Genomic DNA, 22,118 nt, shown 5'->3' on the forward strand with positions numbered 1-22,118 from the left:
CGGCCATGGCCCACGGGCCCAGCCGCTCCGCGGCATGTGGGATCCTCCCGGACCGGGGCACGAACCCGCGTCCCCTGCATCGGCAGGCGGACTCTCAACCACTGCGCCACCAGGGAAGCCCATACTGTACTTTTTTGGTCAAGTTTTTGGCATGTCTTTTTCCTGGATTATTACCCTTCTTGCTGGAGCTTCAGTTAGAAAGGAGTATGCTGTCTAGCATTTCTGTTTTAGAGATGAGGAAGCCATGCCTTCATTTGGCATGGCACGGGTGGGCAGCTCAGGGTCAAGAGGGGTGCGTCTTGAGAACTAGGTAAGTTAGTCCTTGAATTGAATTTTATCTCAGTATTTTCAGTCCATAGCTTAGTACTTGACCCATAAGAAGTACGTAATTAGTAACTATAATAATTTATAGGTAGTGACAGGTGAATACTTTATAGGGAGATTACTACCTCCTAAATATATCTTTTATCACCCTCTTTTGTCTTTCCACCCCTGCCTTAGACCATCAATTTGAGAGAGAGACAGACAAAGAGAAAATACCGATACAGAAGAAAGAAAACTAAAGCACGTTGGACTAGGCTTCATAAACTTTATTACACTTAATCGTCATAACCACCTTGTGATTAAATAGTATTCACATTTTATGGATAAGAAAACTGAGGTTTAGAGATGTTACTCAATTTATAGTAAATAACAGAGCTGGGATTTGATTCCAAAGCAAGCCTCTCTTTTTTGCAGTTTTCTGTATTTTGTGGTACTTTGGAATTCTACTAAGGACAGGGACTGGTATTTATCTCTATATCTCCATAATTTAGCAGGTTTAGTGATAGAGAAATGCCAAAAAAGTGTTTGTTAAAGGATCCGTTTCAATCTAGAAACTTGAATTTTCTTTGGAAGAATAGATGAAAAAGGGGAAGAGTTAGGGCCAGACTTAGAGATAAGACGGAGGCAGAGAGAAGTTAGCATTTGTGGTACACACAGTGTGTGCCTGGCAGTGGCGAGCCTCTGCTGAGGAAAACATAAATCAGAAATTTAGCCCCTGAGTTGTGAAAGCAGAGCCACCGCTTATAGGTGTGTCAGCTATAAGGGGTCAGCACTGTTCCGCCCCTTGGGGTGCCACTCACAATGCAGCATGAGTTGTACAGGGTACGGCTGGGTGCAGTGGCTTGCATGGGAGCAGCTAGGTGTGTGCCTTGAGGGGTGTCTCTTTCTAGAAAAAAGAAGTAGAAGTACCTGGAAGTCTTAAAAGTCAGGGTTACTAAACAAAAACAAAATAAAAAAACCCCAACTCAATGAAAGATGAGCAAAGGACTTGAATTGACATTTCTCTAAAGGAGATGTGTAAATGGCCAATAAATATATGAAAAAATGCTCAACATCACTAATTAATTATTAGGGAGATGCAAATCAAAACAAATGAGATACCACCTCACACTCACTAATATGGCTACTATTAAAAAAGTGTTGACGAGGATGTGGAGAAATTGGAACTCATGTGCACCGTTGATGAGAATATAAAATGGTGCAGTTGCTGTGGAAAGCAATATGACCGTTACTAAAAAAATCAAAAATAAAATTACCGGATGATACAGCAGTTCCACTTCTGGGCATATGTGTACCCAAAAGAACTGAAAGCAGAGTCTGGAAGAGATATTTGTACACCCATGTTCATAACAGCATTATTCCCAATAGCCAAAAGGTGGAAGCAGCCCAAGTGTCCATTGACAGATGAACGGGTAAACAAAATGTATTTCAGCCTTTAAAAGGAAGGAAATTCTGACACGTGCTACAACATAGATGCACCTTGAGGACATTATGATTAGTGAAATGAGCCAGTTACAGAAGGACAGATACTGGATGCTTCCATTTACATGAGGTCCCTGGGGTTGTCAGATTCATAGAGACAGAAAGCAGAATGGGGGGGCCCCGGGGCTGGGAGGAGGGGAGAATGGGGAGTTAGTGTTTAACGGATACAGGGTTTTAGTTTGGGACGAGAAAGTTCTGTCGATGAACGGTGGTGATGGTTGCACAACAGTGTGAATGTACTCACTATCACAGAACTGTATACTTAAAAATGGTTAAGATGGTAAATTTTTTGTTGTGTATTTTACCACAGTTTTTTAAAAAAGAGTAACTACTCCCACAAGCTTTATTGTCATCTTCTTTTTTTGCCAGAGACTTTTCATTTAAATATATAATTCTCTTGACCAATATTAAGGAGAAAACCGTCATCTGTAATATAAGAATGCAATTTACAAAGCGGAGGACTTTTCCCACATCCACACTTGAAGAATGTCTGAAGCCATTGCCCTGAATAGCAGCTACATTTGGCAGAATTAATTTGGAATAATGGTGCTGATGGTGTGCTCTGACTTTTCCTACTAAACGGCCCCCTCTGAAAGCTGCACAGCTGCCCCTTGTGTCAAACAAGTGATGACGTTTTGTTTTTGTGCCTTTGGATGGTTTGTGTTAAGTTTATTTAATAAGATTGGAACTAGTATTTAGTCAGTTAATTGAAAAAGTTGGTCAAAGCAGAGTATGAAATGCTTTAAGGTGTTTTTTTATACTTTCCTTATCCTAGACTTTGTGTGGAGGCATGGAGGTATGATCCCTCTAAAGCATTACGTTGGAGAAAGGATCTGAGAGGAGCAAAGAATAACAGTTTCTAATGTAGTGTGCCTAGACTGACAGGTAGTTCCAAGAACTCAATCAGGAACAGAACAGTTATTTTAGTTCTTGCCTCAGAACCAGGGGACTAGATTTTTACTACTGCCCCTCCATTTACAATTTTTCCGCAAACCGATTATTTTGTTAATTGATTCACTTTATTGAGTTTCTCCAAAGCATTCAGTTTAGTTTTTATAGAAATAATTTTCCTTTTATATTCATATTTCTCCGTTTATATTAAAGTTAATATAATTACAAATACAGTTGGTATTATAGGGTTGGTTTGAACCTACCACTCAGCAGGTACTTGTAGAAATGTGCCCTGATGCTGTGGGGACCTCAGAGTGCCATGGAGTTCACTGGGGTTTTACTGCAGGGATGGAGATGTGGTTAATCTGGTGGGTTGGTTGAAAGGACGTTGGTTAAGAGAGTGTTTTCTCTGTTCAGAGTCTTTATCAAGTCTCTTGCCTTTGGGAGAATGTTTCTAGCTTTATCAGACCTCAGTGGCACAGTATTCAGTCAGTACCCTCCTATCATAAACATTTCATGTCTATTTTCTGTTATTTGGTATTTTCCAATAATTTGTCAATGAAGAAGTTATGCCAATAGCATTTTCTGTCTATTTAAGGCTATGCTCTCCTGAGCTCAACTGAGAGACCCTTTTACGTTTATTTTCTTTAAATTCCTTTGAATCAGTTGTTACAGAGAACTCGGGGGGGTATCTCTGGGAGATGAAGATCTTTCACTGCCTGGGTTTTGTGTAGCTTGGCACACTTGGATGAGCTGGATACCGGGGGTGTAGGAAGCCAAGGTAGTACGGTAGGAAGTGGATCAGTGGGAAGACGGAGGGATGACCCTTGTCAGAGATGGTCAGGACCAGGCAGGGCCTGCAGTGGGCCTGGGCTTCTACTGCAGTCACCCGGGATGAGCCTAACGTGAGGTCAGCCCCTTCCCTTCTCATTTTATGTTGGAATCGTGCCTTCTGGCAAAGGGTAAAAGCTTTCTCCTTTTGTATGCTGTTAATAACAGAGCATCATTTTATGTGGTTCAAGTGAGCCTTCAAAAATAGATGGGTGAGAGGTTTTTTTTTAAATTAAACCTAGGGGCTATTCTCTTTCAGTCTACTGTGGTGTGTCGCCATAAATTGGAGTTAAAACTTGTTACATCTTGTGTGTTTAAAAACACCAGTCTTGAGTTTAAAATAACCATAGCTTCTGTTTTTAATACTGGATGGATAAACCTAAAACAGATTTATGTGAAAAGATATTCTGGATTTCAAAGAAAAGATGGTTTATTCAGGATGCCTGTTTCTCCTTTTTCTTTTTTTTTCCTTTTGCTTAGCAAATTGCTTTCAATTTTTGAAATATGGTTAACTCCAATTATCTTTATGTGGACTATAGGCAAGTAGGAACTTACAGAATATCTTGGCCATTCCCACCCATTCTTTCCTTACTGTCTTTTCTCTTGCAGGCATTATATGTTCATTATATGTTCATGGAGTGCAAACTAATATTAATTTTGGCCCAAGCTTCAGAAAAATCACATTGAAGAATGATTTTTTTGGGGAGTATCCGAAATTTTACATACCATTCTTACCTTCTGTTAGCACTCTTAATTGATTGTATGCAGAAACTTGCATCTTATATTCCTTTTTTTCTGTTTGTATTTTTATGTCTATTTCTGTGTTGTGCAAAGGGAACCAGTTCTCCCAGGCCTTCCATCTTGGTGTTAGCAAATATGGAGAGAGTAGAAAACCAGCTTTAACCTGCTGTTGAGGTGGCTAGCTTGATTTTCCGTCACTGGAGATGCTGACATTGTGGTGGAGAAGCCCATAAAACTCAGTTAGACGAACCCACATCAAAGCTTGTGTCAAGGCAACAAGCCAGACAGGGAGGGCAGCTCTGACACAGTGTCAGATGAGCACACGTGGAGAGGTAGGAGAGGAAGGTTGACTAAAGATACTTTAGGAGTCTGAACTGCACTGTGTAATTTCTTTCCTTGAGCGTTAGTGAATATATGTAAGACTTTTTGTCTGTTTTCACAGAAACAAACATTAGCAGTGAACAATTCATATTCACAGGAAGCACTGCTGCCCTGAGAGATTAATTGCTTAAAAAATCGGAGATGGTTTTTTGTGTAGCTATATATCAATCAAATAATAAACTTGGTTATTTTTGAGTGAAAGCAAAACAGTGCCTTTATTTTTGAAGAAGCTAACATGCAGGTGTATCTCAGATTTTATAAAATCCTGAACTTTTACCAGAATTTTCTAGGCTGTTTTAGGAATGGTTTTGTGTAGAGGTGAAATACTGATCCTGCTCCCTGCCGTGAAGGTTGCACGTGCAGTAGGAAAGCCCAGTGGCCCCCAGTGGAGGCCTCCTCTCTCCACTCTTCATCAGCGTCTCCTCACTCAGCGTCAGACCTTCTGCACCTCTGATGTCTAGTCTCCAGCTACCACGGTCCTGCTGTCTGGCTTCTGTTTCTTCATGCTGCAATTCCCTGATGCCCATGGAACGTAGCTTTTATCTGTGGCTGCAGAAATTCTGATTCACGGCAGTAAATAGTTCCAGGCTGCACTTGAGACCAATTATATTTGTGTATAGTCCGTATATATATATATATATATATATACACACACACACATAAATTATAAGAAAACTAAACATACAAACCTTTAGTGCTTTCATAGCAACAACTTAAGCTTTCATAACAACAACTTAAATTCTCTGGCTTTTTCTCTAGCACGCTCCATATGTCATTTATTGTGGTTGTAGTTCTATGTGTAAATATACTCATTTCCCAGCTGATTTTTAAGTAAAATCTGTGTGAGGCTAGTGATTTGATTATAAAACAGTATATAGGAATAACAGGAAATGTAGATTGCATACAGAGTCACTGCCTTCGCAATTTTTCAAAGAATTTGGAAAGGCAGCACTTTATAAACAAGTTTATAAATATGAGTACATCTCACCTTTTTGGTTATCAGGCAGTGTTGCCAATTGAAAACACAGCGTTGAGCCAGGAGGCTAGTAAAAGGGCCTCTAAACAGCCCAAATAGACACTACAGAATTTAAGTGCAAGCACTTGGGGTATATCAGAAGTAGCAGTCATAAAGTGGGAGCCAGCCAGCTCCCTGAGGACATTTTTATGAATATCATTTATTATACTCTTACATATCCTTTAATAATGATGACTCAAGGCAATCAAGAAAAAGTATTCACCATTTATTTGATTTTTGACACGGCAGGACAAGCTATGGTATATTCAAAAGTATTGGAATAAAACTTATTGCCAAAAGAGTAAATTCTTGAACGTCTATAAAGCTTGGTCATCTAGAAAAGCACATGATCCCTAGATTTAGAAAGCTCAGATATTATCGTTACAACTCCTACAAGGATTTAAAATGTTCCAGAGAAAGTCACAAGCTTTAGGTGAGACAGGACGAGGGTCCCACAGTAGCTCCTGGTAGTGGAGTGTATGCCGGAGTGTGCAGTTGGGAGGAACCAGGGGAAGGAAGGGTAGTTAGGTGGCTGTCGCCATAGTTGAGAGGGAAGTGGGCAGTTAAGGTCAAGAATTTGAACCTAGGTGGTGACATGGGGAAGAGAGAGGAAGGACGGATGCAAGAGATACTCTGAAGGCCGCAGGGTGAATTGATTAAGTGGATATGGATGACAAGAGGGAGGGAGGTTTTAAAGGTGACCCAGGTTTTGCAACTCTGGAGTCTGGGAGAATGTTGTTTATTACTGCAGAAATGGGACAGGCAGCTGATTTTGCAGTGAGGGAGACTGCGTTGTTTTCAGGTGGTGAGTTAAGGAGCTGGCCAGAGACCTGGCAGGTTTGGACTTGAGGCCTTTGGACTTGGACTTGAGATCTAAGAGGCTCTTTCCAGCCGTGCCTGAGACAAGCGAAGACAGGCATGCTTTCATTGTTGCCTTGGTTAAGTGCTTAGTAATTATTGGTTGGTTTGTACTTCTTTTGAGTTTTGTGGGATGATTGGATTTGCTTGAAAATAAATTTTGTTCAGTTACACAGGTTTTCTTACAAGTGAAAAGTCAGTAATTAGGCCTGCTCACGCACTTGGAGAGTAGGAACAGAAGCTGAGGCAGACAGGCTAGCCTGACTTTGCTGTAAAGCCTCACGTTTCCTCTTGAAATGTTACGTAAAATCTCCATTCAACTCCATAATATTTATTTTATATAATGAAAAAATGAAGGTATTAATAATCACCATCAATACAAAATAAAGTTTCCTACCGCGTTTCTCTGTGGTTTTGCTTGGTTCTTCTTGGTTCTGCATAGGTTTGCTTTATTTGAGCTGCAAAGGGAAATGCAATTTCCTGTCCGCAATACGACGGCTCTTTGGTACATCATTGAATGTTCTTGTTGTATTATTTCCATGATCTTTGGACAAATGTTTTAAATTAGCGGAGCATTATGAAGTTCTGCTAGGAAAGCAAGATAGTACAGCTTATATTATTGAAACTTTTTTGTGGCAGGATTTGTAAGAGGGTAATAGGGAACGACTAGTAACTTAAGTGGCTAGTTAAGACTTTCATCTTTATTGAAAATGGTGTTTTTTATTGAAATGGATAATTAGTAATTGCAGATACTGTCATTAATGGTTAAGAATCCAAATAGATAAATAAGTGGATGCGAGGGAAGTCAGGCCTTAGGTGACTTGGATTAATACCTTTTTTAAAAAAATCACTACCCTGCAAATTAATGAGCACACTATGTTTTCCTGCTGTGAGACACTTTCTCTCTTTTTGAATAAAGAAATTATAAAAATCACATTATTTTTAAGTCTGAGTGTAATCAGCTTGGATTCCTGTAGCCAAGGAGAAGATTCTTTTATTACAAACTTTAGCACACATCTTTCTATTCAGAGTGATTAAATCAAACCCATCTTTCCATGCTACAAGCTTATTTCAAATGAATGCTACAGAAATAGGAAACTAAACTCAATGGGAGTATATAGTATTGGCTAAGCTTTACTTCTAGACTTGGAGAGTTTCCCATCATTCAAAGTGCTGGAGCTTAAAGGCAGTTTAGAAAAGAAGTGTTTTCTCAGGCATAGCTTATTGAATCGCTAATGATTATTTTTCAGTGCTAGGGTAAAACTGTAATTTGCTATCACATTTGTGCTCCATGCACACCGATATGAAACAGTTGACTTTATTGCCAATGTCCTTTTAGTATAAATGATTTTTCATAATTGTTTCAAATGGCATCCTTTTTTTTCCTTGGGAAAATAAATTCTGATTTTCCTACCCCCTTCTGACTAAAAGACTGCTTTTGCTGTCTTCTCACTTTCTTCTAGCCTACCCCTTGCCCTTTTTTTTTATTTTTATTTTTTTTTTGGCCACACCGTGCAGCATGTGGGACCTTAGTTCCCAACCAGGGATTGAACCTAGGGCCACGGCAGTGAAAGCGCCAAGTCGTAACCACTGGACGACTGGGAACCTGGGAACTCCGCCACCCCCCTCACCTTTTTTAATCAGTGTATTCTGATGATTTTTCTAAATATGGGCTTCCCCAGATCTAATGCAAAGGAGCATTCGTTGATAAACAAGTTTAAAAACGTGTCTTCTCTTTTATTATTAAGCTCTGAGTTTGAATTGGTTTTTATGATTCAACAATCCAGTAAGGGTTTTCTTTTTAAATTCCCCCTTTTTTCTTACCTTTCTTTTGAAAATCTGGGTTTTCCCCTAAATCTGATGCTTTATAAGTATCTCACAAAGAAATTCCCTTGCAATTAAGAATAAAATATACCCACTGAAATAGAGATGAGAGCATACTTTCATTAGAAAATCTGTATAAGATTTATCCAGTGAAGGTAGATTACAAGGGGGTACTTGTCATGACCTGCAAGTCACTTAGATATTTGCAAAGAAAACTCAGTTCTGAAAAAATGATTTAATTAATTAATTGGACGGGATTTTATGTGCTAAGAAACATGACTTTTGTACACTGTGAAGAGACTTTCTAACACTAATCAATACATATGAGGAACTAGATGCATTTAAAAATTTTTCCTCTTTTAACACGGATTAGTACCTGTCTGCTGCTCGGCATTGACAGCAAATCACATTCATTCATTAAGTACTGTGATGCAGAGATGAGTGATATAACCCCTGCCCTGGAGAGCATTCTTGAGCAGATGTCTCCACCAAGTTTTGTAGGATGAGAAGCATAGCTAACCTGGTGAAGGAGGTAAGGAGGGACATTCCAAACAGGGGGGCATCAGTGAGAAATGAAAGCATGTTGGGGTGTTTGGGGTGCTGCCAGTGGGTCTAGCGTGACTACAGGGTTGGAAGGTTAAAATAGAACATGCGGAGAGATGAGCCGGCAAAGGTCGAAGAACTTCCTTTGTGTGCTAGGAGTTTAGGTGAGGCAGTATTGTCCAGTGGTTAAGAGCATGGCTCTGGGTTGGATCCTGGCTTTGCCAACTCCTAACTTACTTTGTGACCTGGGACAACTCCTTTGGTCTCTGTTGCCTGCTCAGTAAACTGGAGCTGAAAATTGTACCCACCTCATAGGAAAGTGATGAGAATAAGTGCTCAATAAGTGTTAGTTCCTATTATTGTTGTTGTTGATATAATTATTGTTACTGTCATCTCAAGGTTGTGGAGGAATCATTAAATAATATTTCGTAGGAGACTAACTAATGACATTATAGCACTTTAGAAAACCATTCCTGGCAAGCAGGATAGAAGGATGAGGTATATTGACTTAAGATGGATAAGGCACATTATTGCAGTAGTCATCTAGGTAAGACAAATGAGGGCCTGAACTAAATCGGTTGCAGGAGGAATGGAGAGAGGAAAGGATGGATTAGAGAGATTGAGAATGGAGATTTGGCTGGTGATAAATTTGATATGGAGGGGAAAAAAACAAAAAACAGTGTGTCCAGCATAACTAGGAGGTTTTAGATTTGAGTAACCAGTGGGGAAGCCAGAGAGAAAGTGTATGAGGAGGAGAGGCTTTAGGAGGTGAGAAGATGGTGAGTTTAATTTGGATTTAGATTTCGTATTTGTGGGTCTTCCTAGAAGAGAGGTCCAGCAGCCAGTTGGGTACCAGTATATAGTTCAGGAAAGAGATCTGAGCTGACCTTGAGATGTGGGAGTTAAGAGTGAAGTCACGGAAGTGAGTGGAGGCGAGGAGCCTGAGAAGCCAGAGCTGAAACCATGCAGATGTATAGAAGCTGCCATATTTAAAGGGCTTGTTGATGGGGGCTTCCATTAGAAGGGATCCCATTAAGAAAGATTAAAAAGAATCTGGAGAAGTAGAAGAAAACTGGAGAATAGGAATGTTAACAGAAGTCTGGATGGGCTGGGCGTGGGGCTGGGGCTTGGTCTGGGGAGAGTGATTCAGGAGTGAGCATGTTCCTGGAGTAGTGGGGGGACCAGGACACGGGAGGTAAAGGTTGGCATTGGATACTTCTCAGAGAAATGTGGCTCTGAGGGAAGGAGAGACTCCTACACATCAACAGAGTTCCCTGCCCCAGCACCCTGCTAATCTGTGGCTGAGGTTCTTACCATTCTCTCTCCTGTCAAAGCCTCCCAGTAGTTTCAGCTCCACTTGGTATTTTGGGACCCAGCCTGACCAAGATCAAGGCAACATGGCTACTGGGTCCCAGCCATGTCCTTGTTACCTCTTTCTCATAACTAAACTAAGCTCTTGCCTTGCTTCCGGGGCCCTATTTCTCCCCCTCAGACTCAACTAACTCCCTCCCTCCCTTCCTTCCTCCTTTCCTTTCTTCCCCTCCTCCGCCTCCCATATTGAACTCCCTTCCCTGGTTTCCAGCCCAGCACTTTAGTTGCTGGGAGACTGAGGTTCCACCTTTTCCTCAGTTCATTCTAACTCTCATGAATAAATCCTCAAAGCTGTTTTTTTTTTTCTTTGTTTGTTTGTTTTTACCACTTACTGCTGATTTACCCTCATGTCAGCTTGGCTACCTGTTTGAACCATCTCATTCTAACTGCCAGATTCACCTGGCGATGGAGCTTGATCAGTCAGTTGTTTTGCCTTGGCCATTCCTAATACTGACTGTTCCTTTGTCCAGTCTCCTATAGCCTGCTTCTCAGCTCTGTCCTAACAACAACCATAGCCAGTATTTGTTGAACGTGGAGCTTTATATACAAACATTATAACATTAGTTTAGTTAACAGTGATTGAGTGCTTGCAGTGTTTCAGGCACTGTGCCGACCACTATAGGTATATGATTTAGATGGCAGTTTCATCTGCTTTATAGACAAATAAACTGAGGCTTGGTTTAGTAACTTGTCCAGGTTCAGACAGGAAGAGGTGAGCCAGCACGCAAACATAGGCCCGTCTGACGCCTGAGCTTATACTCCTAACTATCCTACCATGTCGACAGTTCCCTGCTCTGTCTGCTGTGCTGTGGACTCGTTGAATGTTTCTCAGACTCGGGTCCGTTGGCCTATTGTTTGGGTGTTGATTTCCATTGTGTCCAGTCATACTTCAGACCTAAGTTTTACAGGTTTGGTTTTCTGATAGAGATGGGTCTCTGTTGTTGCTGTCTACATGTACAGTGACTTTTGCCATAACTAACTAATTTGCTTTCCTGAAAGGTAAGTTTTATTCAAGAAATTTAAAATCAATATTTTTATTCTCGGGGTAAGAGGCTCTCTGCAAGATTGTGATAAGCCTTCTTTAAAAACTTAAGTAGAAATGTCATAAGTAGACACATACACACATAATATATATTTCATATATATTTGAAGTGCTTGTTTTGTGTTTTGAGGTGCTGAGGAAGCTTGAAGTTCTTGCCTAGAACTTTTTATAAGTCAGTATACTAGTTTGATTTCGGAGATGGGAAAAAATGACTTTTCATTCCACAAGCATATATTTTTGTGGATAGTTTGTTACTGTTTTAATCTACATTTCACAATTTCATGTATTAGGTTATTTTTTTAAATACAGATCACTTGGATTTTATTTGTAGATTTATTGTTGATGATGAAGAAGGATGAAGGACTTTAAAGTGGTCCTTGTTACTTAAATATTCAGAGTGGACTCTGTAGGCCTGGGGTTTGCAATGCTGGGGAGGATGTTTTTAATGAGTTTCACAGTTTTACTTTTATAATCATGTTAAGGATTATTAGGTAAATGGAGTAGAAAACAAAACTCTTCTCTTGAGGCAGCAGAGCAGAGAGTAGAGAAAATGGAAATCATGGACCTTACACTGTGCAACCCCTAACCTCTTCATTATCCATCAGTTCCAGCTGATTTTAGAATCTGCCTTAATAGTGCTTTAGGGCAGGAGTTGGCAGACTTTTTCTGTAGAGACCTGGATAGGAAGTATTTTAGGCCTTTCAGGTCACATAGGTCTCTGTTGCATATTCTTATTTGTTTTGTTTTTGTTTGTTTACAACCCTTTAACATTTTACTGTAAAAATCTGAGTCATTCTTAGCTCTCAGCCATACAAAAACAAACCATGGGCTGGACTTGGCCCCTGGGCAGTAGTTTGCTGACCCTTGCTCTACAGGAACCTTTTCGATTGAGCCCCGTGATCACCTGAAATCAATGTAAGTTCATCTTCCATTCCATCCTCCAGAAAGTGTAAAATCCCTTTGCACTCCCAGTATCCTCTTGCTCCTCTGACTCTCAGACTTTTAGTATGGCCTCTCTCCCCCTTCCTTTCCAGGTTCACCATGTGATCTAAACCCCTGTTGCCTGGATTGTTAAAGTAATTGCCTGCTCTGCAGGTTTCTCTGCTTCCAGTCTTCTACTGGTTTAAACGGTCCTGTACACAGCTCTTGAAGTAATGTTCTGGAAATACAGTGATATTATGTCATTTATTTTACTCAAGGTACATTAATTTCTTGTTGTATAACATCGAAACTCTTCCTTCTTATCTTTCTTTGAAAGGTTACAGAGCTTTACATACATAGAACATTTTTCTTATTCATTTCCTATGTGAGCCCACAGTTTATGAAGCAGGTTATATATCCTGTGATTACTTTCTGGACACACCTAAAATTGTTAGTCACAATGGATTTTATTGAAGTAAATTGTTAAAAGTAAATCCCAAGTTTGTAAGGCTTAAGGAGGCCAGTAACAATGGTAAATTCAAAGTGTCAGTCACTGTGCTCTACAGATACATTGGCCTCTTTAGCCTTCACAACAAACTAATGAGGAAGGTACTGTTTTACAAGCAGGGCACTAAGACACAGAGGAAGTGAGGGGCAATGTTAGTTGAATCGATTCAAACCTAGGCTCTCTGGCGCCAGAATCCATGTTTTTGAACCACTGTGCTATATTGCTTCCACAATGAAATAATAGTTAAAAGAAAGACTTTGGACCTAGTAGAGGAAAGGAAGGAATCGTTCAAACATAGCTTTAACCTTCATCCCTTTCCCTGCCAAGGCCCCAGCTCTCTTTGTATTTTGTTGTTTAGCCAGATAGTTTGTGAACTTGGCTGAACTTCATAGATGGAAGTATCTGAACGTTTGAAATAGGGAAGAGTTGAAGGTTATCAGAACAGAAAAAGTACAGCTCTTTTCCCAGAGCACAATCAGGTGCATTTAGATAGAGAGCCAGAGACTCCATCCATAGGCAGAGAGGAGAGAAAGCATTTAAACATGATTATTCATTGTGAAAATTTGTTAAAAACATCAACAAAGCACTGTTTTGGTCAGCCATCTGCTGGAAGATAGAAATGAACTTGTTAAGAATTTGCAGTTATTTTTGAAAACTGTTGATTGCTTGTTTTGTTTGTGGATTGCATATTGTCATCTGGATTGTTAATTGCTTGGGAAGAGAAATTCTATTTTCTGTTTCTTTTGCAATCTAAGCCCAAATTGCCATTTCTTAGAATTCTGTATATAAGCGGGTGTTCTGTGAATGTTGACCAAGTGAGATACAGATATCTGATCTTATTGGACAATAGTTAACTTTGATCTTCACCCATTTGTTTCAGTTAAATCCTCAGATACTTAAGATAAAAAAAGCTGATAAATAAAATTCTTCCTTTCCAACCAGTTTGGTTAAGAATAGATTGTTCTTTTGTAACTAAAACACTTTTATCATAATAAAACATACCTTAAATATTAGCCAGCCATTCATTGTATGACTTTTCATGGGGGCCACTATGTGTCAGGCATTGAATGACTTCTCTACTGTAGGCACTGTTGTAGGTGCCCAGGATACAGCCAACAAAGATTGGTAGCTTATATTCTGGTGGAGGGAAGAGATCGCAAACATAATATAGAAGTAACTTATATAATATATTAAGTAACAGATGCTATGGAAAAGGAAAAAGTAGGGCAGCGTAAGCGATGCCGGCACACTGGGAGGAGGCAGGCTGTGGTGCTATGAGCAGGATGGTCAGCGTTACCTCATTGGGGTTTGAGCAAATACTTGAAGGAAATGCAGAAATAGGCCAAGCGGCTAATTAATTCTTGTTACCTCCTCTTATTTTATTACCACTCTTCAGCTTGTTGTAGGTTTACCGTGATTAATTTGAGTCCCTGTTTTATTCCACCAGTATAATCTGTGAAGGCTTATTTAGCATACGTTGTGGAACCCTTTGCCACCATAATCAGAGCAAATAAATTAAGGCTTGGAGTTTGTGTTACACAGATATAATTTATTTGGGCTAACTATAGGTTTTGTGGTTTGATTATTTTTAGCAAGTGCGGTCTTCATCTTTTAGAACTTGCTCAATAGTTATTAATGTTAAGTAACGGTGTACGGTGGTGGTCTCAATTTTTTTTTTTTTTTTGCCTCTAGATCGATCGCATGTCGTGCATGCAGACTCTCATCTTTAGCGTCTTTCATCATACGCAGCAGCTAAAGTTATTCTTGTGGGGGAGGGGATGTGAGGATGGCTGAAGAATGGGGCATTCCTGGCGGGAGCATGTAAAAAGAAGGAAAGGTACCTATTGTAAAAGACCCTTTCAATTTTGATACTTGCCTTGGTTCCAATTATTTGTTTTATTGTTTAGAGTTTGTCTTATCTGCTTAGGATCATAATAATAACTTATTGGCCTTATTTTCTAGAGTGCCTAGAGGGTATTGGGTGCTGAGCTGGCTTCTCTAGATACCTGCAGCCTATGCCTTAGTAGTGAGTCTTTGTAAACCCTGATAACATTAACCCTTAGAAGCAAGGATCTCTTGTCACTGCTGGTAGGAGATGTGCCAACAGAGAGATATTCAGCTGAAGTTTATTTTATGGAGTCTTTTTATTGTCTGCTTTCACTTAACCAGAAATTTCCCTTCTTAATATTTGTGCACATTAAGTTGAGAGTTGAATTAAAGCTAATTTCAAATGTCATTACTGAGAACAATTAGTTTTTAACTGTAGCTTTGCCCAGGTGACATATTTTACATGACAGGTTTGGTTGGCACTGAAGAGAGCTGCATCACATAGAAACTGTCTTTATGTAATATACAACTTCACTACCAAAATTTTTCATTTGGACAAGTGAGACAGATGTGTCAAAAAGCAATTATAAAGTACCCGGATAATTTAGTATTGGGGATGAGCTACTTGGGTAAGTGTGCCAACGTTTATCTTAAAAATGGGGTCTCTAGGGCTTCCCTGGTGGCGCAGTGGTTGAGAGTCCGCCTGCCGATTCAGGGGACACGGGTTCGTGCCCCGGTCCTGGAAGATCCCACATGCCGCGGAGCGGCTGGGCCCGTGAGCCATGGCCGCTGAGCCTGCGCGTCCGGAGCCTGCGCGTCCGGAGCCTGCGCTCCGCAACGGGAGAGGCCACGACAGTGAGAGGCCCGCGTACCGCAAAAAAAAAAAAAAAAAAAAATGGGGTCTCTAGAGTCAGCTGACTTGTGTAGCCTGTTGTGAAACTGCTGAATGAGCCTAAGGATTGTGTTTTAGTTCTGATTTTCCTAAAACAATTAGTGAAATAAAGTACTACCGTTCATATCAATGGTGATTTTATTTACTAAGCCTGTGAGCTTAGTAAATTTCAAAATATTTATGTAAGTTTTTTTTTAAGTTCTTAGGTTTTTTTAAAAATTTTAATTTTATTTATTTTTGGCTGCACGTGGGCTTTTCTCTAGTTGTGACGAGCGGGGTCTCCTCTTCGTTGCGGTGTGCGGGCTTCTCATTGTGGTGGCTTCTCTTGTTGCAGAGCACGGGCTCTAGGCGCTCGGGGTTCAGTAGTTGTGGCACGTGGGCTCAGTAGTTGTGGCGCACGGGCTTAGTTGCTCCACGGCATGTGGGATCTTCCCGGACCAGGGCTCGAACCCGTGTCTCCTGCATTGACAGGCAGATTCTTAACCACTGTGCCACCAGGGAAGCCCAAGATTTGTGTAAGTTTTATACCCAGATTTTAAAAATTGTCGGCACTATACCTTGTAAAATAAATTACTTTTTAATTATCTTACTGCTAATTTTGCTTATGATAGCCAACTGCTGGGAGGAGTACTTCTCTGTAGTTGTGCTCAAATTTCTTTAGTTATATATACCTGCTGTCTAATAAAAAGCTCACTTTATTGAATGCTTTCTGTGATGCCTGACATTGTTCTGAATGCTTTACATGTGTCTTATTTCACCCTCATAACAATCTGGTTTGATGTAATCTTCATTTTACAGCTAAGGAAATTGAATCCAGAGAGATTAAGTGTTTTCATTCATTTATTCAGTTGTTTTGAGTTTATACTGTGTGCCAGCATTTTTCTAGGTGCTGTATTGACAAAAATATTAAAACGAAGAAGAACAAAAAATTCTACCACTAGGGAGTTGTTAAGGAACCTGCCCAAAGTCACAGAACTCTTAACGACAGAGCTGGGATTTGGACCGAGGCAGTCTCACCCCACAGCCCATGCTCTTCACTGAGCTGGGGGGAACGTCCCACTCATTTTTATGCCCATAGGTTCCCTTCTTTCTTACCAAGTCTTAGACGTTTACCTCTGTCTCTTCAGCATCTTAGCACATTTTCACACCTATTTCCTGCGTTTGCCATAGTCCATCTTTTATATTCACGTTTTCTGTCATGTTCACTCACATTCGAGCACACTGAGGCGGTCATTCCTAGTCTCCAGGAGCACTGTTGTCTTTGTGCTGTTTTGCTTTATGCCTACACCATTTACATTTTTACCTCCTCTGTCTCCTTCCTCCCCTTCCTTTACCTCTTTTCCTTTCACCTTCTTTCCCCCTCATTCCCCTTACTGCCTTCCTTCCTTGCCAGAGTGTATGCTAGCACTTAGAGGCCAAGGAGTGCTGGGGAACCAGCAGATCGAGTCACCGATGGAAAGAGAGGCTCAGAGAAAAGAAGAGCAAACTCGCCAGTGGTCAGTGAGGGAGGGGACGGACGGTGTGCCCCGGGAGAGAGGAGGACACTGGGTCTGCTGGTCTGAGGAGCTGCATCTGAGCCGCAGGAGGGCAGCTGAGCCAACCTAGGAAGCAAATGGGAGAGACCGAAGTCTCCTCGGAAGAGGGTACAGTGGGGAAGGGGGAAGGTGAAATTCCGTGGAAGGAAAGACCAGAGTGGAACCTGAGCAAGTGGGGATTAACTCCCTCCCAAATAGAATATGACTTTATTAATTTGATGATTGAAACTGTTCTGAGCGTTGCAGTTATAGTATTTGTGGCTCTAGAACATCATACAGCTAACTAAGCTAGGTAGGAAGAGGTAGCAAGACATGGACTACAAAATGCAGCTGAATTAAAGTAACTTCATTTCTAATCTCGTAGTGAGGGCTAAAAGCCATAGATAAAATAAGCATTCAGATACTGGTTGAACTGAAAGTAATTTAGTCTCATTCTATAGCTTTTTTTTTTTTTTATTGCATATGTGCATGTTTTCATCCATCTTTCTACTGTGTGCCAGGCACTGAGAATGTATAAATAAGCGAGACAGTGCCCTCTCTACGCACTTGGAGCTTAGTTGGGCAGACAAAGGACAACTTTTAAAGTTGTGTGAAGCATAGAAGTAGAAACTTAGTAATTACGCCTTTTGGGTGGCGGTGTCCAGCGGCGTAGAATCCAAATGAAAAGTTAGATTGGGACAGGAGGTCAGGGAGGCCATTTCAGGCAGGCAGAATAGCAGAACTGAAGTCAGGGCAAGTGTGGAAGGGATTAAGTGTGGAGGAAGCCCAGTGAGGGCTGCATAGGAGGTGAGTGGCAGAAGATGAATTTGCAGAGTACTTGGGGAATGCCTATTGCTTGTGCCTTCATCGCTTAGATTTTTGTTTTTTTATTTCGTGCCTTAAAAGTCTCTCTTAAATGAAGTCAGATTTTAAAATAATCTCAAAATGTTTAGTTCTGGAAGAGTATGCTCTCTGGATATATATTAAGGGTTCATACTGGTGTTAAAACTTGGAATACTAGAAACTTTAATTTAAAAATTTGCTCATTGTTAGTTTTCTAAGTCAAATTGCTTTTAAAGAAAACAAGTCTTTTTAAAAAATATAACATACATTCAGAAAAATGCACAAGTCTCAGTCACCAAGTGAGACCTCTGAGCTTGAGAAGTAGAATATTACCAGCATCCCAAATCCCCTTCTACCCTCCCTACTTAATAAATACCTTCACCCTCCTTCTCTAAAGTACCCACTATCCTGATTTCTCACCCTGTCAATTAGTTCTGCCTGTTTGAACTTTGTATAAATAGAGCTGATCATATGTACTTTTGTGTTTAGCTTCTCCTGCTTAGGGTTGTTTGTGAGGTTCGTCCATGCTTTTGCATGTAGTAGTAATTCATTCATTTTCGTTTGTTTTGCATTACATTGTGTCATTATACCACAGTTTATTCATTCTACTGTTTATGGAGAGTTGTGTTGTTTCCGGTTTTTTTCCAATTACAATTAATGCTGCTACAAGCATTCTTGTGCATCTTTTAGAGAACGTACATATGTATTTTTGTTGGGTAAATCTCTAGGAATAGAATGGATGAGTCCTAGGTTATTCACGTTTTTTTTGGGGGGGGGGTATGCGGGCCTCCCTCTGCCGTGGCCTCTCCCGTTGCGGAGCACAGGCTCCGGACGCGCAGGCCCAGCGGCCACGGCTCACGGGCCCAGGCCGGGGCGCGAACCCGGTTCCCCTGCATCGGCAGGCGGACACGCAACCACTGCGCCACCAGGGAAGCCCCTATTCACGTTTTAACTTTAGTAGATCCTGCCAGCAGTTCCAAAGAGGTTGCACCAGTTTATATTTCTACCAGAATAGTATAAGCGTTCACATTGCTCTACATCCTTGTCAACACATGGTATCATTAGTCTAAATTCGGCCATTCTGGTTGGTGTATAGTGATCTCATTGTGAGTTTAATTTGCATTTCCCAGTAACTGCGGTTGAGCACTTTTCGTGTGTGTATTGGCTCTGTGGATACGTGTGTGTATGAGAGAGAAAGGTTGCCGGGGGAGGGGGAAGTCCAGGGTTTTTTTTGCTGTTTTTTTTTTTTTAAATAATTTGTAGAGATTCTTTTTATATATTCCAAATATGAGTTTTTAGGTAGTTATATATGTTGCATATATCTCTTTCCCATACTGTGACTTGCTTTTTTCACTCTCTTAATGTGTCTTTTGATGGCATTCCTAATATATCCTACTATGTCCACCTATTCCTTATGATGATTCTTTTTGTGTCCTATTTAAGAAATCTTTGCTTATGTTAAAGTCATATAAATATTTTCTTATAATGTCTACTATGGTAGACATTATAAGAAAATATAATGAAATACAAGGTAGAGGTCAAGATTCTTTTTTTTTTTCCTTCATCCATATGGATAGCCAGGATTGATTTTTTTTTCTAACTTTCAAATTATAGGGAATAAAATATTTCCAAATGTTTTATCTAATTCAGTCTACAAATAATTTTAAATGACTTAAAATGCTCTCTTAATTGAAATAATGGTGGTTCTGTTTCTGGTGTGGTATCCAAAATTGCAAACAAACTGGTTTTTCTGCCTGCTCATCTACTTCTCTTCATCTTTCTATAGAGAACAAATCAAAAACTCCAGCTCAAGAGTTTCATATAGTGTCTTTCCGCTCAGAAGTCATATCTTTTGTTGGACACAAGAAATATCCTCTAACTTTGAGGTCATCATTGGGTGTGTGTGTGTGTATGCCTATATAGGCAAATGGAGAATTGATAAATAAAATTTTAGGTAAGCCTGTCAGGAAAACCAGTGATTCCTATTACTTGATTCCTTTCTATTTCATTCTTCTAGGCTGATTTATAGTGATTCCAAAAAGAATTTATTGATAGATTCACAAAGAAAGGAAACCTTCTATGTTATTCTTCCTAGTATGTATTTTCTATGCTTTTTCTTTTCTCCTGTTGTCCCCATTTTTAGGCATATGGCATAAAAATGGTTATAACAGTGGGACTGGTGAGCAAGTATATTACACTTTCCTATTATTGGTTAGTTGAGTCTTTTTCTTGTTGTTGTTGTTGTTATTTGCATTAGTCCTGAGATTTTGAGAAAACCTTTTTCTTCCGAAAGGTAGATAATACTTCCAAGGCAAATATCTTGTAGGGAAATGAAAAGATGGTAAATAAGAATTTTGTAGTGTATTGTATATATAGTGTGCACACAACTTTGGACTATCTAAATATTGTTTGCAATGTTGAAATGTTATCTTTGAGGATCAGTTTAACATGTGTCTTGAAATCCATAATTTCCTATTTATCTGAACAGAAGTTTGCCCTCGGATCTAAGTATGAGATTATAATTCTTTAAGTCTAAAGCTCTTAAGTATAGTTTTATTTTCCTTATAAATTTGTTTGGGATTATATGAGCCGAAGTGTTGTCTAAAGGAGATAAGATAGAGTCAGAAGCTGTTTGAAGAAACTCCAAGAAATAAAAATCTTGAGGTGAATACTCAGTGCATCAGGAATTCGTTTAAATTAGTATGTTATTTACCCGAACATTGTCAGCCTTTAGTTTAAAATCCTTTTTATGAATAAAGTTGCTCTTACTCCCTTTCATAATAAAATCTTCTGGTTTCGTGTAAGATGAATATATTATTTTTTTTTCAAGTTAATAATCATTAGGGATTATTGTAACGTGCAGCTACCAAACTTTCATCTTTATCATATGAAAAGGAAACTCTCACATCTCTATAACATAGTTACTGGTAAAATGGAGTAGATAGTGGTGGTGAAGGAGAGTTCTTATAAAATCTATCTTAGTTTGTCTACGAAGTTCTGTTTTCCATTAATTGTATTTACTCTAAAACTCAAGGACATAAAATTAAGGGACTAGGCTAAAATTTTAAGTAAATTTTGATTGTATATATTAAGCATTTATTCTAAGGCTTGTGGTTTTGGGGGAGAAGCATAAACAAAAAGATATCAGTGTTGTACTCACACAGTTTATAAACTAAAATAGAACTAAGAAGTTTGTGTATGTGGATTATTCTGAGGTGAGCATTTGGAAATAATTGGTTCAGTGGTGTATTCCAGAATTCTCCTTCTACTGTGTGAGGGGAAGGAAATGGGTGAGTCCAGTCTGGTGGAGAGAGAGTGCAGTTGTGTAGGATGACACGCTAGGACGGCTGCAGCACGCACTCACTTCAGAAGTGAGCAACATTTAGTCCTCATGTCAGGACTGGAGAAGTGTCCTCTCCAGCTGAAACTGCAAGCGGAATGGCTCAAGTAAAACTGAAGATGCAGGTAAGCAGAGGCTGATAAACAAGGACTGAGTGAATGAAAAACATTCATTCTTCCAATCTTGGTATAAAAAAGCCAAAGCTAGTCATATAACTAAAAAGTTAATAATGCTGCCATAAAGGAGTTTGTCACCATTAACAACAATAAATATGGAAAATGAAAGATTCTTTTTATTTAGTATAAGAAATGGGTGGATTTTGTCATATTCATAGTCTCTTAGAAAGTTCTATGCTTGATTTTCTTTGATCACAGTAGTATATAATTTTGTATCCATAACTAGTAATTAGTTTTTCTTTGCTCCTAAAAATGCAAAGGTTTTAAATTTAATATTTTATTTTTGTGTGAAGGACAAGTTTTGTAATAGACTTGATTGGTTGTAAATTTACACTTCTTTCTGAATAGTCTATTAGCTAAATTGTTCTTCTTCAGCTTATTTTACCTTTATGTCTTAGGTCATTGAGGAAGTTTCTTTAATATCTTGTTTATTATTAGAAAATACCATATGTAAATTGAATTTTTCTCATCACTAGAAGTGGTTTCATATTTTCTTATCTCCAGTTAGTTCAGTTAATTTGTTTAGACTTTTATTGAATGCCTTCTGTGTGTTTGTCATTGGTCTAAGTCATCTGAGAATAGAAAGGTGAATGTCATGATTCTTGCTCCTGAACTAACAGAAGACAGAAAGGTTAATAATTTTTTTTTTTTTTTTTTTTTTTTTTTTTTTTTTTTTTTTTTTTTTATTGCGGTACGCAGCCCTCTCACCGCTGTGGCCTCTCCCATTGCGGAGCACAGGTTCCGGACGCGCAGGCTCAGCGGCCATGGCTCACGGGCCTAGCCGCTCCGCGGCA

At 39.5% G+C, this 22,118-nt stretch overlaps 2 protein-coding genes across 2 annotated transcripts in view; both read left to right on the forward strand.

The window, feature by feature from the left end:
- The window catches only part of PHLPP1 (PH domain and leucine rich repeat protein phosphatase 1), a 221,102-nt gene that overhangs the window by 61,197 nt on the left and 137,787 nt on the right, over nucleotides 1-22,118 (forward strand). The window lies entirely within an intron of this gene.
- The window catches only part of LOC112067605 (NAD(P)H pyrophosphatase NUDT13, mitochondrial-like), a 23,367-nt gene continuing 22,495 nt past the window's right edge, over nucleotides 21,247-22,118 (forward strand). The window contains 1 exon segment of the mRNA XM_024133903.3: nucleotides 21,247-21,273. Within this exon segment, the coding sequence (XP_023989671.1) occupies nucleotides 21,247-21,273 (27 nt within the window).

Source organism: Physeter macrocephalus, chromosome 19 (assembly GCF_002837175.3).
Source record: "Physeter macrocephalus isolate SW-GA chromosome 19, ASM283717v5, whole genome shotgun sequence".
NCBI classification, from domain to species: Eukaryota; Metazoa; Chordata; class Mammalia; order Artiodactyla; family Physeteridae; genus Physeter; species Physeter macrocephalus.